Genomic DNA, 11,893 nt, shown 5'->3' with positions numbered 1-11,893 from the left:
TGCTGTGGCTCCTCCCACTTCTTAATAAAAGACAAGTCTGTTTTGTGGCAAACTGCTTTTTATTATTAACGTTTTGTTTTCAGATCTTGTTGAAAGCAGCGACGTCCATCGACTGAACGAAGTCCTCAAAGGCTGAGATGTGTTCCTCCAGGATGTCTGTGCCCACCTGAGACACAGGTAAACACACGCATGTAAACACACGCATGTAAACACGCGCACACACGCACGCACACACGCACACACCACACACGCACCTTGTCGTCTTCCACCACACATCCGATCTGCAGCTTCTTGATGCCGTAACCCACAGGGACCAGTTTGGCTAAAGGACAAATATAGATTATTGTGCAACAGTGAGGATGGATAGATAGATAGATAGATAGATAGATAGATAGATAGATAGATAGATAGATAGATAGATAGATAGATAGATTTTGTGCATCAGTGGGGCTTTAATCAATGATCAGTTTGTTTCTCTGCAGAGGTTTCAGATCCTGTTGTGACATCACACATTCAGTTGAAAGATGGTGAGTTTGATCATCATCAAGTCTGCAGAGACTCAGTTTATGATCGATAACTGATCCACAAAAGATTAAGAAACTTAAGACTAGTTCTACATGTAGTACTACTGTAGTATTCTTACACTGTCCCCAGAGCAGCCCGTCCATCTGAATACTACGAACACATTCCTCCAGCTTCGACATGTCCGTCTCATCGTCCCACGGCTTCACGTCCAATAGGATCGAAGACTTGGCGATGAGGGCAGGCTCTAAAGAGGAAGATGAAGGTCAGCTACCATGGAAACCAGTCTGAATATGCAATTACAGGAGCCACGAGACTCTCAGGTAAACAAAAAAGGTATCCATCAGGTAGTCAGCCGAAAGATGGTGATTGTGATCATCATGAAGAGTCGTGGGATCAACACTGATTGGTTGAGACTGGCTGTCACTCACTCTTTGACTTCTTAGCAGCGTATTGAGCCAGACGTTCCTCCTTCAGACGGGCTGCTTCTGCGTCCTCCTGCAGACCAAACACAGGGAACGTTTAACCCACGAGATATATAGATCAACTGAACGAGGTCGTGGACGACATCGCGGCGAGGTCACCTCTTCGTCAGAGCCGAACAGGTCGATGTCATCATCTTCATCATCGTCGTCCTCCTCCTTGGCGGCGGGGGCGGAGCCAGAGGTGGTGTCGGCCACACCTGGGGGCCCGTATTGACCCAGAGGCTTCTTCACACCTGGGAGACTGACAGGAGGAGGAGGCGGAGTCACTGATGATGTCACATGCACACCTGTGTGTACACGCCTGTCAATGATGTCACCACCCTCACCTGCTCTTCTGGCTCTGGTATGACTTGATGTGGTTGAACCAGCGGAGGGCGTGGCTTAGGTCGGCAGTGGGCGGAGCCGAGATAGTTTCGAAGACGGCCACATCTGCCTGAGAGGGGACATACCTGAGGATGGGGTGGGGGGGAGAGAGAAAGAGGTTGTAAAGAGATGAGTTAGAGGACACTGTCCCTTTAAGATGGACGTCAACAGGAAACATGGCGTTTTTTATAAGCTCACGTTTTAGCTCAAAAGCTCTTCCTGTTAGCATGTGTTTAGTCTGATGATCATAAATACGGATCAAGACATTTAAATATGGATCAGTGAGACAAGAAGAGTGTTAATTACTTTAACTTATTAAACTTTAGGTGACATGTAGCATTAGTGAGCTTGTTAGCACCATGTGGCTCAATGCTAACAAAGCAGCTAATACATCGATAATAATAAAAAAATAAAACTGATCTTTAACTCTTGACAATTATCAGTTCACTCTCCTGCAGACGACCCGCGACTTTAAAAGCTTAACGTCAGTTTTATAACGCATTTCAGTGATTTAAAGGCCGCTAACGGACTGTGAGCTAATGATGCTAACGTTAGCAGTTGAGCCAAGATGGCGGCCGCCTGGCAGCTGCCAGCTTCTCTCTGCAGAACTAGATCCCTCTTAGTTTCTACTGGTTTCTACTGGTCTCTACCGGTCTCTACTGACCCCTCGATGTAGCTCCGGTCCGATAAGAACCCGTTCAGAACTTTGAGTCCAGACGCAGATTTCAAGTCACCGAAGCCCATGATGACGACGAGGAGGAAGGAAGGAGCCGTCGGAGGAGCAAGAGAAGGAAGGAGGAGACGGGAAGGAGCCGACTTTATACCCGGAGATAGACTCCTCCTCACCGGACACAGCTCCTCCTCCTCACCGCTGAATCTGGAGGAGGAGGAGGAGGAGGAAGAAGGGGGGGGGGGGCTCAAGGGTTTTATATATATATATATATATATATATATATATATATATATATATATATATATATATATATATATATATATATATATATATACGTATATACGCTTATATATATATATATATATATATATATATATATATATATATATATACGCGTATATTTATGTGTGTGTATATATATATATATATATATATATATATATATATATATATATGTATATATGTGTATATATGGTGAGATTGTACCGATGAACCTGTTTTAGTTCTTCTCTGGTTCTGTTTGTTTTCTTCATGAATAGAGTTTCTGTTTCACTGTAAATGTAAATGAGATGTAAATCATCTCAGAACTCAAACATCATTATCTATTTATCAAACATCACGTCTGTTTGTTTAAACTTTATTTAACTCAAAGAAATGAACCTGCAGGTTCTTCTTCTTCTTCATCGTGTGTTTAAATGTGACTCAACCTGCCTCTGATACAAAAATGCAGTCAGACCTGTCACTCTGTCACATGACCTGCTCTCGTTGGACGCTGCTCTCCTATTGGCCGACGGCTTCACTGAACCTGAACACACCTGAAAGATGTTAGACAGCTGAGTTCAGTCAGACTCAGAGCAGTCAGTCAGAAGGTCGACTTTACTCTGATTTTATTCCACCAGAAGAAGAAGACAGAAGAGTAATGGGTCAGACTCACAGCCCCACCTCTCCTCAGGTAAGTCACACTTCAGATCACCTGAACTTTAAACTCACCTGACCCACCTGACACCTGTCTCTGATCAGGGACGTGAACCAGAACTTTAAATATCTGTTTGTGTGTTCAGGTGGTCCTGATGGGTTTGGACTCGGCAGGAAAGTCGACTCTATTGGCCAGACTGCTGACAGGACAGGTGAGTCTCAACAGGTGAATTCCTTCATGTTAGACAGCTGTGAATCTCAGTGTGTCTCACCTGTGAAAGTGAATATTGTGACATCCAGGTGTATATATTGTCATATCCAGGTGTGAATATTGTCATATCCAGGTGTGAATATTGTCATATCCAAGTGTGAATGTGATCGTTATCTTTCAGGTGATGGAAACGTCTCCGACCATCGGCTTCAACGTAGGAACTCTGGACCTCGACAAAAAGTCGTCTCTGACTGTTTGGGACGTCGGAGGACAGAAGAGTATGAGAGCCAACTGGAGGTAAACAAGAAGTAAACAAACACAAAGTAAACAAACAAACAAACAAACAGACTCCTCTTCCTCCTCCTCTTTCTCAGGTACTACCTAGATGACTGTAAGGCTCTGGTCTTCGTGGTGGACAGCAGTGATCCAGCTCGACTTCCAGAGGCCCAGAAGGTCCTGAAGAAGGTTCTGAATGAGGAGAAGCTACGAGGAGTTCCTCTGATGGTTCTGGCCAACAAGAAGGACCTGGCAAACTCCATGACCATCAGGGAGGTACGGAGAAGAACCAGTTCATTCAGAACCAGTTCATTCAGAACCAGTTCAACTTACAGCAAACCACTTCAACCTCTTTTTCCCCCTCCTCTTTTATGCTTATGCTGTGTTCACACCAAACGCGATGCAAATTATTCGCGTCGCGTGAATCGCGCCGCCGGTCTTGCCGGGGACCATTTGTGTTCATTTGCGTGAATCGCGCTAGACGCGCCGGAGAGGGGGCGTAGCTTATCGCCCTGGAAGCCGTTCAACTGTCCGCCATCAACCATGGACAAAATAACCTATATTTCTGCTTACTACATGTTGTGGAAGTCCCACATATCCCAGTAAACTGAACGCCGTCATGTCTGGGTTCATAACATAGTGAACCCAGCTCCATGGATTTCATTGAGCTGTGTTCACTGTGTCTAGCTGGTTTACTACAGCTGTATGAACCCCAAATAAACAGATTTGACTGTGATTTAACTGCAATAAACAGACAAATAGGGATGCTGAAATAACTACGTAATGATGCCGATTTGTAAAAAGTCTGAATTAGTGATCTCTCCACAGGACGACAAGCAAATAACTTTTAAAATGCTTGTTTTCTCAATGGAGCTCGGATCGATCGGTGCGAGGCTATGCTAACATTGTAGCAGCTCCATCAACACTATAGTTGGGGCTGGTTCAGGTTTATAGTTAGGGCTGGTTCAGGCTTATAGTTGGGGCTGGTTCAGGCTTATAGTTGGGGCTGGTTCAGGTTTATAGTTGGGGCTGGTTCAGGCTTATAGTTGGGGCTGGTTCAGGTTTATAGTTGGGGCCGGCTCAGGTTGAACTCTGAACAAACCAGTTCAATCTAATCGTTTTAATTTTCTCCCCCCCCCCCCCCCCCCCCCCCATCAGATCTCCAATCAGCTGGATCTTCCCAGTCATGAGGATCGTTTGTGGGAGATTCAGGCCTGCAGCGCTCTGAAGGGACTCGGCCTCCAGCAGGCCTTCATGTCCGTCAGCAAACTCATCAAGAAGACATAAGAGGGGGGGGATTCAAATTCACAATATTTATTATTTATATTGATTAGAAGTGAAAAGTGTTTTTGTGTAGATGAAATAATAAAAGTATAAAGATGACTGATTTTGTGTTTGTTTGATAATCAAACTTCAAGGTTTAAAGGATCATTAACTCTCATATAAATGCATCAATCAATCATTGTGAGGTATTGATTAATACGTTAGTTTTATTGATTAATATGTTAGTTTTAATACGTCAGTTTTAATACGTTAGTTTTAATACATTGGTTTTAATACGTTGGTTCTACTCAAGGTTAATTAAGATGAAGACTGAACACATGAGTCTGTTTGATTTTAAGTCTTTAATTAAAGATCAATCATGTTGATTAATCGGTGATCGGTTCACATCGTCTTCTTCTTGTTTACATCGTCGTCCGGTCCGAGTCTGTGCAGCCTCCTCAGAGAGAACCAGGACTGGACCAACAGCAGAACCGGGACCAGGACCCAGACCCCGTTAAAGAAGACCAGGTAGACCCACAGGTGCATCCAGTTCGAGGTGTCCAGGTGAGGAGAACCAATCAGCCAATCGGGACAGAACGTCATCCAGCCTCCGTACAGCTCGCACACGCTCAGAGAGACCTGCAGGAAGTGTCTGTAAACACACAAGTAGTAATATTACCTGTAGTATTTGTCCTTCTGTACTGTGTGTATCAGTAGTACAGCGAGTAGAGACTCCAGTCTGTAGTACATGTTGCTACATGTGACTCAGGCTTATAGTTGGGGCTGGTTCAGGTTTATAGTTAGGGCTGGTTCAGGCTTATAGTTGGGGCTGGTTCAGGCTTATAGTTGGGGCTGGTTCAGGCTTATAGTTGGGGCTGGTTCAGGTTTGTAGTTGGGGCTGGTTCAGGCTTATAGTTGGGGCTGGTTCAGGCTTATAGTTGGGGCTGGTTCAGGCTTATAGTTGGGGCTGGTTCAGGTTTGTAGTTGGGGCTGGTTCAGGCTTATAGTTGGGGCTGGTTCAGGTTTACAGTTGGGACTGGTTCAGGCTTATAGTTGGGGCTGGTTCAGGTTTACAGTTGGGACTGGTTCAGGGTTATAGTTGGGGCTGGTTCAGGCTTATAGTTGGCGCTGGCTCAGTGTGAGTCCAGTCTGTAGTATATGTTGTAGTATTACCTGTAGTATTCGTCCCTCAGTACTGCATGTATAAGTAGCAAACCGAGTAGAGAGTCGAGTACGACGGTCAGAATTTCTATGGAGACTATCGTCGGATCAGAAGTCAGCCAACGACGATCAGCTTTGCTGTACTCCTTCCCTACAGACAGACAGACAGCCAGGTGTGGAGAGAGATAGGTGTGGGACAGGGGCAAGGAGTGAGAGAGACAAAGGATTGTGTGTTAAAAGTAGAATAGTTCCTTCTTTAAAGCAGTAATAGACGTAGTACTGTAGAAGTATATTAATTAGAAGTTAAACTCACAGAGTTCAGCCAGCGGACCTTCAGATGTCTCCACTGTCCCAACAAGAGACATGTAGACAAACGGACCTTCCTGTGGACAAACAATAAACAACAAACAATTAATCACAAATAAACAATGAGGCCAACAACAAGCTAAAAGTAATAAACAACAAACAATGAAATGGATAAGAAGCCATGAACAAACTGTAAACTGGTTCTGATTGGTCGTACCAGTGTCAGATGGACGATGACATCATAGAAGAGCCATAGCAGGACCCACCTGTCCTTTGCAGAGCTCCGCCCACCATACCTGTGTGTTAGCAGGACGGCAGCTAACACCTGGACGCCGCATGCTAACAGAGACAAGACAGAGACCAAAGAGAGGCCAGGGGGCAGCACTGAATCCATCTGATGTCAGCTCTCCACCCAGTACAAGTAGTACTCTGTAGTAATACTCTGTGGTAGTATTCTGTGGTAGTACTCTGTAGTAGTACTCTGCTCAGACAGACACACTGTAAAGAATCAGGTCAAACTGTGTGAATGTGGAGACGTTTCAGGGCCCCGCCCCCACATGTCTTTATTGGCTGTGATAGTTCTAAGCCCCGCCCCCGAACCATCCCATTGGCTTCTGAGGAGGACACCCGACTCTCTGACCCCGCCCCTCCCACAGAGACCGTAGAGACCAGACTCCATTCAGAACAGATCTTTAGCTGTAGAACCATTTTACAGCTTCATTAGAACCTTTTAGAGCACAGAGATAAATAATAATGATGTATGTGTATGTATTTATACATATATACATACATATCAAATGAAATGAGAGCCAGGAAACAGAAATGTGGTTACACAAATAGATTTTATTGATTATATAGTTCAGGTCAAACTTTAACAGGAAGTCAAACAGGAAAAGTTCTTTGGCAGCAGAAAGTTTCTATATATGCAAAAAAACAACAACTGTGACTTCAAACCTGAAAACAGCAAAGAAAAAAAACATCAGTCTGCTTTTAACACTGGATATTAAAAGTATTTAGCTCAGTATATATATACACACACACACACATATATATATATATATATATATATATATATATATACATGTACATGTACATAAATACTGAGTATTTAACCTTCCTCTTGCATACTAAATACTAAATCGATTGTGTCACAGATCAAACTGATTGATCAGTTCTGCTGATCAGTGTTTCTGTCACTGTTTCAGTTAATACTTTTGTGTAGTTAATAAGAAGATCAATTATCAACAGGCTGGTTATTAGTCAGTGTAGATATCAACACACATAATCAGGAGAAGAAGGAGTTGGGGAACGTGAGAGGAAGCTTAAGAAAAAGCTGGGGGAATCTTGAAGGAACCTCAGTGGAAACGTGAGGGAACCTTCAGAAGGGAACCCAAGTGGAATGTTAGAGGAACCTCATAGAAACCCGAAGGAGAACTTTGTGAAACATTAGAGAAACTTGAGACAAACCATGGGGAACATTAGAGGACCCTTGAAGGAACCCGGGGGAAAACTTTGTGAAACAATAGAGAAACTTTGGACGAACTTCGGGGAACATTAGAGGAACCTTGGAGGAACAAAGCTCAAAAACCTTTATGGGAACTCTGGTGGAACCTTGGACATGCATTGGAGAATGTTAGAGGTACTTTAGTGAAAACAGCTATCTTTTGGGGAATGTTAGGCCGACCTTTTGAGGAACCTTGAGAAAATGGGAAACGGTAGTAGAACCTAAGAGGAACCTCAAAGCAAGTATAATGTTACAATAAATACAACATAAGAGTTCAGCACCATGTTTTCAGTGATTGACTTGTATGGTTCCTTAATGTGTGTATGTTAGTTTTATTGATTGGCTGATTGTTAGTTTGGGTGTTTTTATATCAGTAATAACAAGAATAAGAATAGAAATGAAAATAAACTTTGACCAGAAGAGAACGCGTAACTCCAAATTTAGTGATGTTTTTATTTTTTAGGTTCTCAGATCAGTTGAAGAATAAAATGTTAAAATTCTCCGTCTTCATTCAAAACCTAAATCTAAAAATCAGAAAACTTAAAATGTTGGAGTTACGTAGTTCTATCCATTAATAACACTTTAAAGACACAGGTCAACATTTAGTGAACTCTTCTTCTCTCTGAGGAAGCTAAGCTAGCTGTTTATGCTAAGCTAGCTGTCTTCATGCTGAGGTGGAAACATGGAAACAATCTGAATCATAATAAATGATTGATCTGCCTCCCAGAGAGGAACTTCACTAGATGTTGAACTGTTTCTTTAACAATCCGAGAGTTCAGGGTTCCTCCTCTTTCTCCTCCTGAGGCAGTGTGGAGGACAGAGCGTAGTCTTCACCGACTCCCTCTGAGACCACCGACAGATCCTCCACTCCTCCCTTCTCCTCCTCCTCTTTCTCCTGCTCCTCCTCTTTCTCCTCCTCCTTCTCCTGCTCCTCTTCTTTCTCCTCCTCCTCCTCCTCCACCTCTTTCACCTCCTGCTCGTCCGGAGCCAGCTGGGCGTGGACCTCGGTGAAGGAGACCTGGTCAGTGTCACCCAGTGGAGAGAGGTCGACGTCGGCCTCGACGACCACAGAGTCGTCCACCTGAAGAGAGGCGTCGGGGGGCTGAGAGTCGGAGCTGCTCCGAGGCTGAAAACACAGAGAACCAGAGGTCACAGGAAGTGGAACCATACGGGAACCCTATGGATCTTTAGTGGACCAGCTGTGAGGACTAGAGAGAACCTTAAGGGGACCTGGTGTCAAACCTCGAGGATTGATCCAGGAGACTTTGGGCAAACTTGGGGTGCCTTTGGAAAATGTTCAGAGGAACCATAGAGGAATGCTAGAGGAACTTTGGGGAACCATAGAGGAATGCTAGAGGAACTTTGGGGAGCCATAGAGGAATGTTAGAGGAACCTTGGGGGAACCATAGAGAAACATTAGAGGAACCTTGGGGGAACCATAGAGGAACATTAGAGGTACCTTAGGGCCCATCAGTCTGGAGAGGACTTAATAGAACCTGCTGGTTCTTGGAGTAACAGAAGAACACAGACTACCTTCCTGATGCTGAAGGTCAGAGGTGAAACCTTCAGACTAGAGGTTCTCTTCTTGATCTTCTCTCGTTGTTCCTGAGAAACAATCTTTGTTCCGATCTTCGTCATCTTCTTTTCGATGTTCTGCCTGGAGAACGCCTTCTTCAGACTGTCGACCTGCAGAGAAAAGAACTATTACACCTGTCTGTGTGCCTGTACACCTGTCTGTCTGCCTGTGTGCCTGTCTGTGGTTCTTACCTTCTTCAGACTGGAATGTTTCAGTTTCTCTGCTCTGGACTTCTCCATGTTCTCCAGATCGTGAGGCCACATCTCTTCCTCCTCTAGCTCCGCCTCCAGCCCGACGTCCTCGTCAGACGATAGGTCGATGGTGTGAAGCCCACCCTCCTGGGAACGGTTTCCGTCGGTGACGCCCACCATCGATTCATCGCCTTCTTCCAAAATCTCATCACGAGGGAACGGAGGAGGATCCTTCACGAAGACACTGGAGGGGATCTCGTTCTCCTCCTGAAGAAGAGAAGAGGAAATGTTCGAAGAACCTGGAGAATGTTAAGGGGCCCTAAGTGGAACCTCAGCATGAGGTTAAATGAGCTTCAGTAGGACCTTTACAGAAACCTCAGGGGAACCTTAGAGAAACTGTGGGGGAAACGTAGGAAATGGTAAGGTGAACTTTAGAGGAACCTGAAAGAAACTGTGGGGGAACCGTAGGAAATGGTAAGGTGAACTTTAGAGGAACCTGGGGGTTTGAGAAATGCCCGGGGAACATAAGGAGTTCCTTAAAAAACCTATACAAAAGTGTTAGGGAGCCAATAGTGGAACCTCGACAGGGCTGTCCACATACTTTTGTCCGTTTAGTGGTACATGGTTGTTCTGTCTTCAAGTAGTTTTACACATACTGGATACCACATACTTGTTAAACAGAAGAGCAACACAAACAGGAGGATGAAGAGCTGAAAGAGCTAAACGCTGACAGAGAACCACACCCACTGAGCCACACATGCAGTGAGGAATGCTGGGTATTTTAGGGAGGACAGGAATGTTTAGTGTTGGTGAAACAAGACAGAAGACACACGATACACATGACCAGCATGTACAGTACTTAGTTACCTTTACTCACCTATAATAACATGTTATTATCAATAATAAACGGTAGTTGTGACAGTCAGCAGTCTGACTTTATTATAACTCACTTTGATGTAACCGTGACAACCAGATCACATGATGACAGCTCAGACCTCAAGTTCACTTCCTGCAGCAGCCGATGACCAAATAAGGTCACAGATGGAAAATTAACAACAGACAAAGAGAAAGCTGGAGAACCATACTGTCTGTGAAGAAAAAAGGTCTGTGGAGAGCTTTACTATCGATGAGGGAACAATGCTATCTGTGGAGAACCATACTGTCTAAGGAGAATGTATTTGTGGAGAACCATACCGTCTAGAAAGAACTTTACAGATGTAGAAAGAACTTGAGTACTGGAGAACGTAAACCTTTAACTGACCCTTCATCACACTCACCTGGAAGATGAGAACTTTGAAGTTGTTCCTGCTGATCAGGTGATGATGGTTCGCCTCCAGCTTCCTCACCTGGTGACCCTGACGCTCCATCTTATCACGAACCTTCAGGAGCAGGTGAAGGTATAAGTACAGGTACAGGTACATTTAGAAACAGGTATGAGATATATTTAAATACAGGTGTGATATCTTTACCTCCTTCATGGTGACGGACAGTTTGCGGCTCTTGTCCAGCAGCTTGCTGACGGTGTTGGAGGTGTGACTGTGGCTCTTGGACAGTTTGGTCATATCAGCCTGGATCCCTCTGACCACACCTTCCATCTCCACCTGATGCACCTGGAACACAACCAGCCAATGGCCGAAGCTTTAGAATCTTCATGAATCACCTGGAGAGCTAATGCTATCATGTCATCGGTCACGTGTCCTTCCCTGATTCCTCACGCCCCGTTCACGTGACCCTTTCCAGAAGATCTGGAAACTTTGATTACCGAACGACTACCAGGTTAATTCAACGTAACTGATTACAGGTGTTGCTAATGTTGTTGTCTTTACTAGCAGCTGTTGTGAGGTTAAAGTCAACATTTTATAGTTCTACTACTGCCGACATGCGGAGGAAGCAGCTGTTATTGTCCAGTCTCCAGCTCACATAGCGGACGTTTGAAGTTAATTATTAATGCTTATTTTGTTCTGCACAACTATTGTGAAGTCCACACAGAAACTGTAAAGGAACAAAAGCATAAATTGCTTTCCAGTATGGCAGAGACTTCAGCCACCAGCAGAGCTATGAGTTTAAGAACAGACAACAACAAAACTGAGAGGGAACGAGTGAGAGACCTGTGATGACCACATAGAGAGAGAGACAGACAGACAGACAGACAGACACCCCAGCTGTTGCTCAGTGTTTTGTACAGTCTGTTTGGCTGACAGCTAACGTTACTACCAGTACACTCACTGCTGTAGCTCTGTGGCTCACTTTTATTGTTTCCACCAAACCAGCCTGAACATGAATGAATGCAGACAACAGGAAGCAGTTTGTCTGCTTTGTGCTTCAGTTAAAAATGCAGCCAAAGGTCAAAGTTATGAAATGATGTTTGTTTTAAATTAGTTCTCTGTGAGCAAAGACTTTCAGCTGAAGCTTCTTGATACGAGAAACATGTGAGGAATCTACAGTCA

At 44.3% G+C, this 11,893-nt stretch overlaps 4 protein-coding genes across 4 annotated transcripts in view; 1 reads left to right on the top strand and 3 right to left on the bottom strand.

Moving 5' to 3' along the window:
* Positions 1–40: 40 nt before the first annotated feature.
* Positions 41–2,165, bottom strand: eef1b2 (eukaryotic translation elongation factor 1 beta 2). Its single transcript, XM_068730219.1, has 7 exons — positions 2,035–2,165; positions 1,334–1,456; positions 1,107–1,248; positions 954–1,020; positions 644–769; positions 255–322; positions 41–166 (listed from the first exon to the last, which is right to left on the bottom strand). Exons 1-7 carry the CDS (start codon positions 2,112–2,114, stop codon positions 80–82), a joined length of 693 nt encoding a protein of 230 aa, XP_068586320.1. The 5' UTR covers positions 2,115–2,165; the 3' UTR covers positions 41–79.
* A 712-nt stretch (positions 2,166–2,877) lies between these two features.
* On the top strand, positions 2,878–4,832 carry arl11 (ADP-ribosylation factor-like 11). The gene is made up of 5 exons (XM_068729907.1): positions 2,878–2,995; positions 3,105–3,170; positions 3,351–3,466; positions 3,544–3,721; positions 4,604–4,832. The coding sequence occupies exons 1-5, from the start codon at positions 2,963–2,965 to the stop codon at positions 4,730–4,732; spliced, it is 522 nt and encodes a 173-aa protein (XP_068586008.1). The 5' UTR covers positions 2,878–2,962; the 3' UTR covers positions 4,733–4,832.
* Positions 4,833–5,055: 223 nt separating this feature from the next.
* Positions 5,056–6,698, bottom strand: ebpl (EBP like). The gene is made up of 4 exons (XM_068729895.1): positions 6,393–6,698; positions 6,183–6,252; positions 5,882–6,020; positions 5,056–5,360 (listed from the first exon to the last, which is right to left on the bottom strand). Exons 1-4 carry the CDS (start codon positions 6,567–6,569, stop codon positions 5,111–5,113), a joined length of 636 nt encoding a protein of 211 aa, XP_068585996.1. The 5' UTR covers positions 6,570–6,698; the 3' UTR covers positions 5,056–5,110.
* A 300-nt stretch (positions 6,699–6,998) lies between these two features.
* Positions 6,999–11,893, bottom strand: part of cavin2b (caveolae associated protein 2b) — a 6,087-nt gene continuing 1,192 nt past the window's right edge. Inside the window, exons 2-6 of the mRNA XM_068730169.1 lie at positions 10,916–11,056; positions 10,724–10,825; positions 9,447–9,713; positions 9,213–9,365; positions 6,999–8,805 (exon numbers count right to left, since the gene is read on the bottom strand). Coding sequence (XP_068586270.1) covers positions 8,455–8,805; positions 9,213–9,365; positions 9,447–9,713; positions 10,724–10,825; positions 10,916–11,056 — 1,014 coding nt within the window. The 3' untranslated portion in view covers positions 6,999–8,454. The remainder of the gene's footprint in view (positions 8,806–9,212; positions 9,366–9,446; positions 9,714–10,723; positions 10,826–10,915; positions 11,057–11,893) is intronic.

This window comes from Cebidichthys violaceus, unplaced genomic scaffold (assembly GCF_023349555.1).
Source record: "Cebidichthys violaceus isolate CVI_PGR_0920_01 unplaced genomic scaffold, fCebVio1.0.p SCAF_103, whole genome shotgun sequence".
Lineage (NCBI taxonomy): Eukaryota > Metazoa > Chordata > Actinopteri > Perciformes > Stichaeidae > Cebidichthys > Cebidichthys violaceus.
The sequence above is the reverse complement of the archived record's forward strand: the minus strand, read 5'-3'. Positions and strand labels throughout refer to the sequence as shown.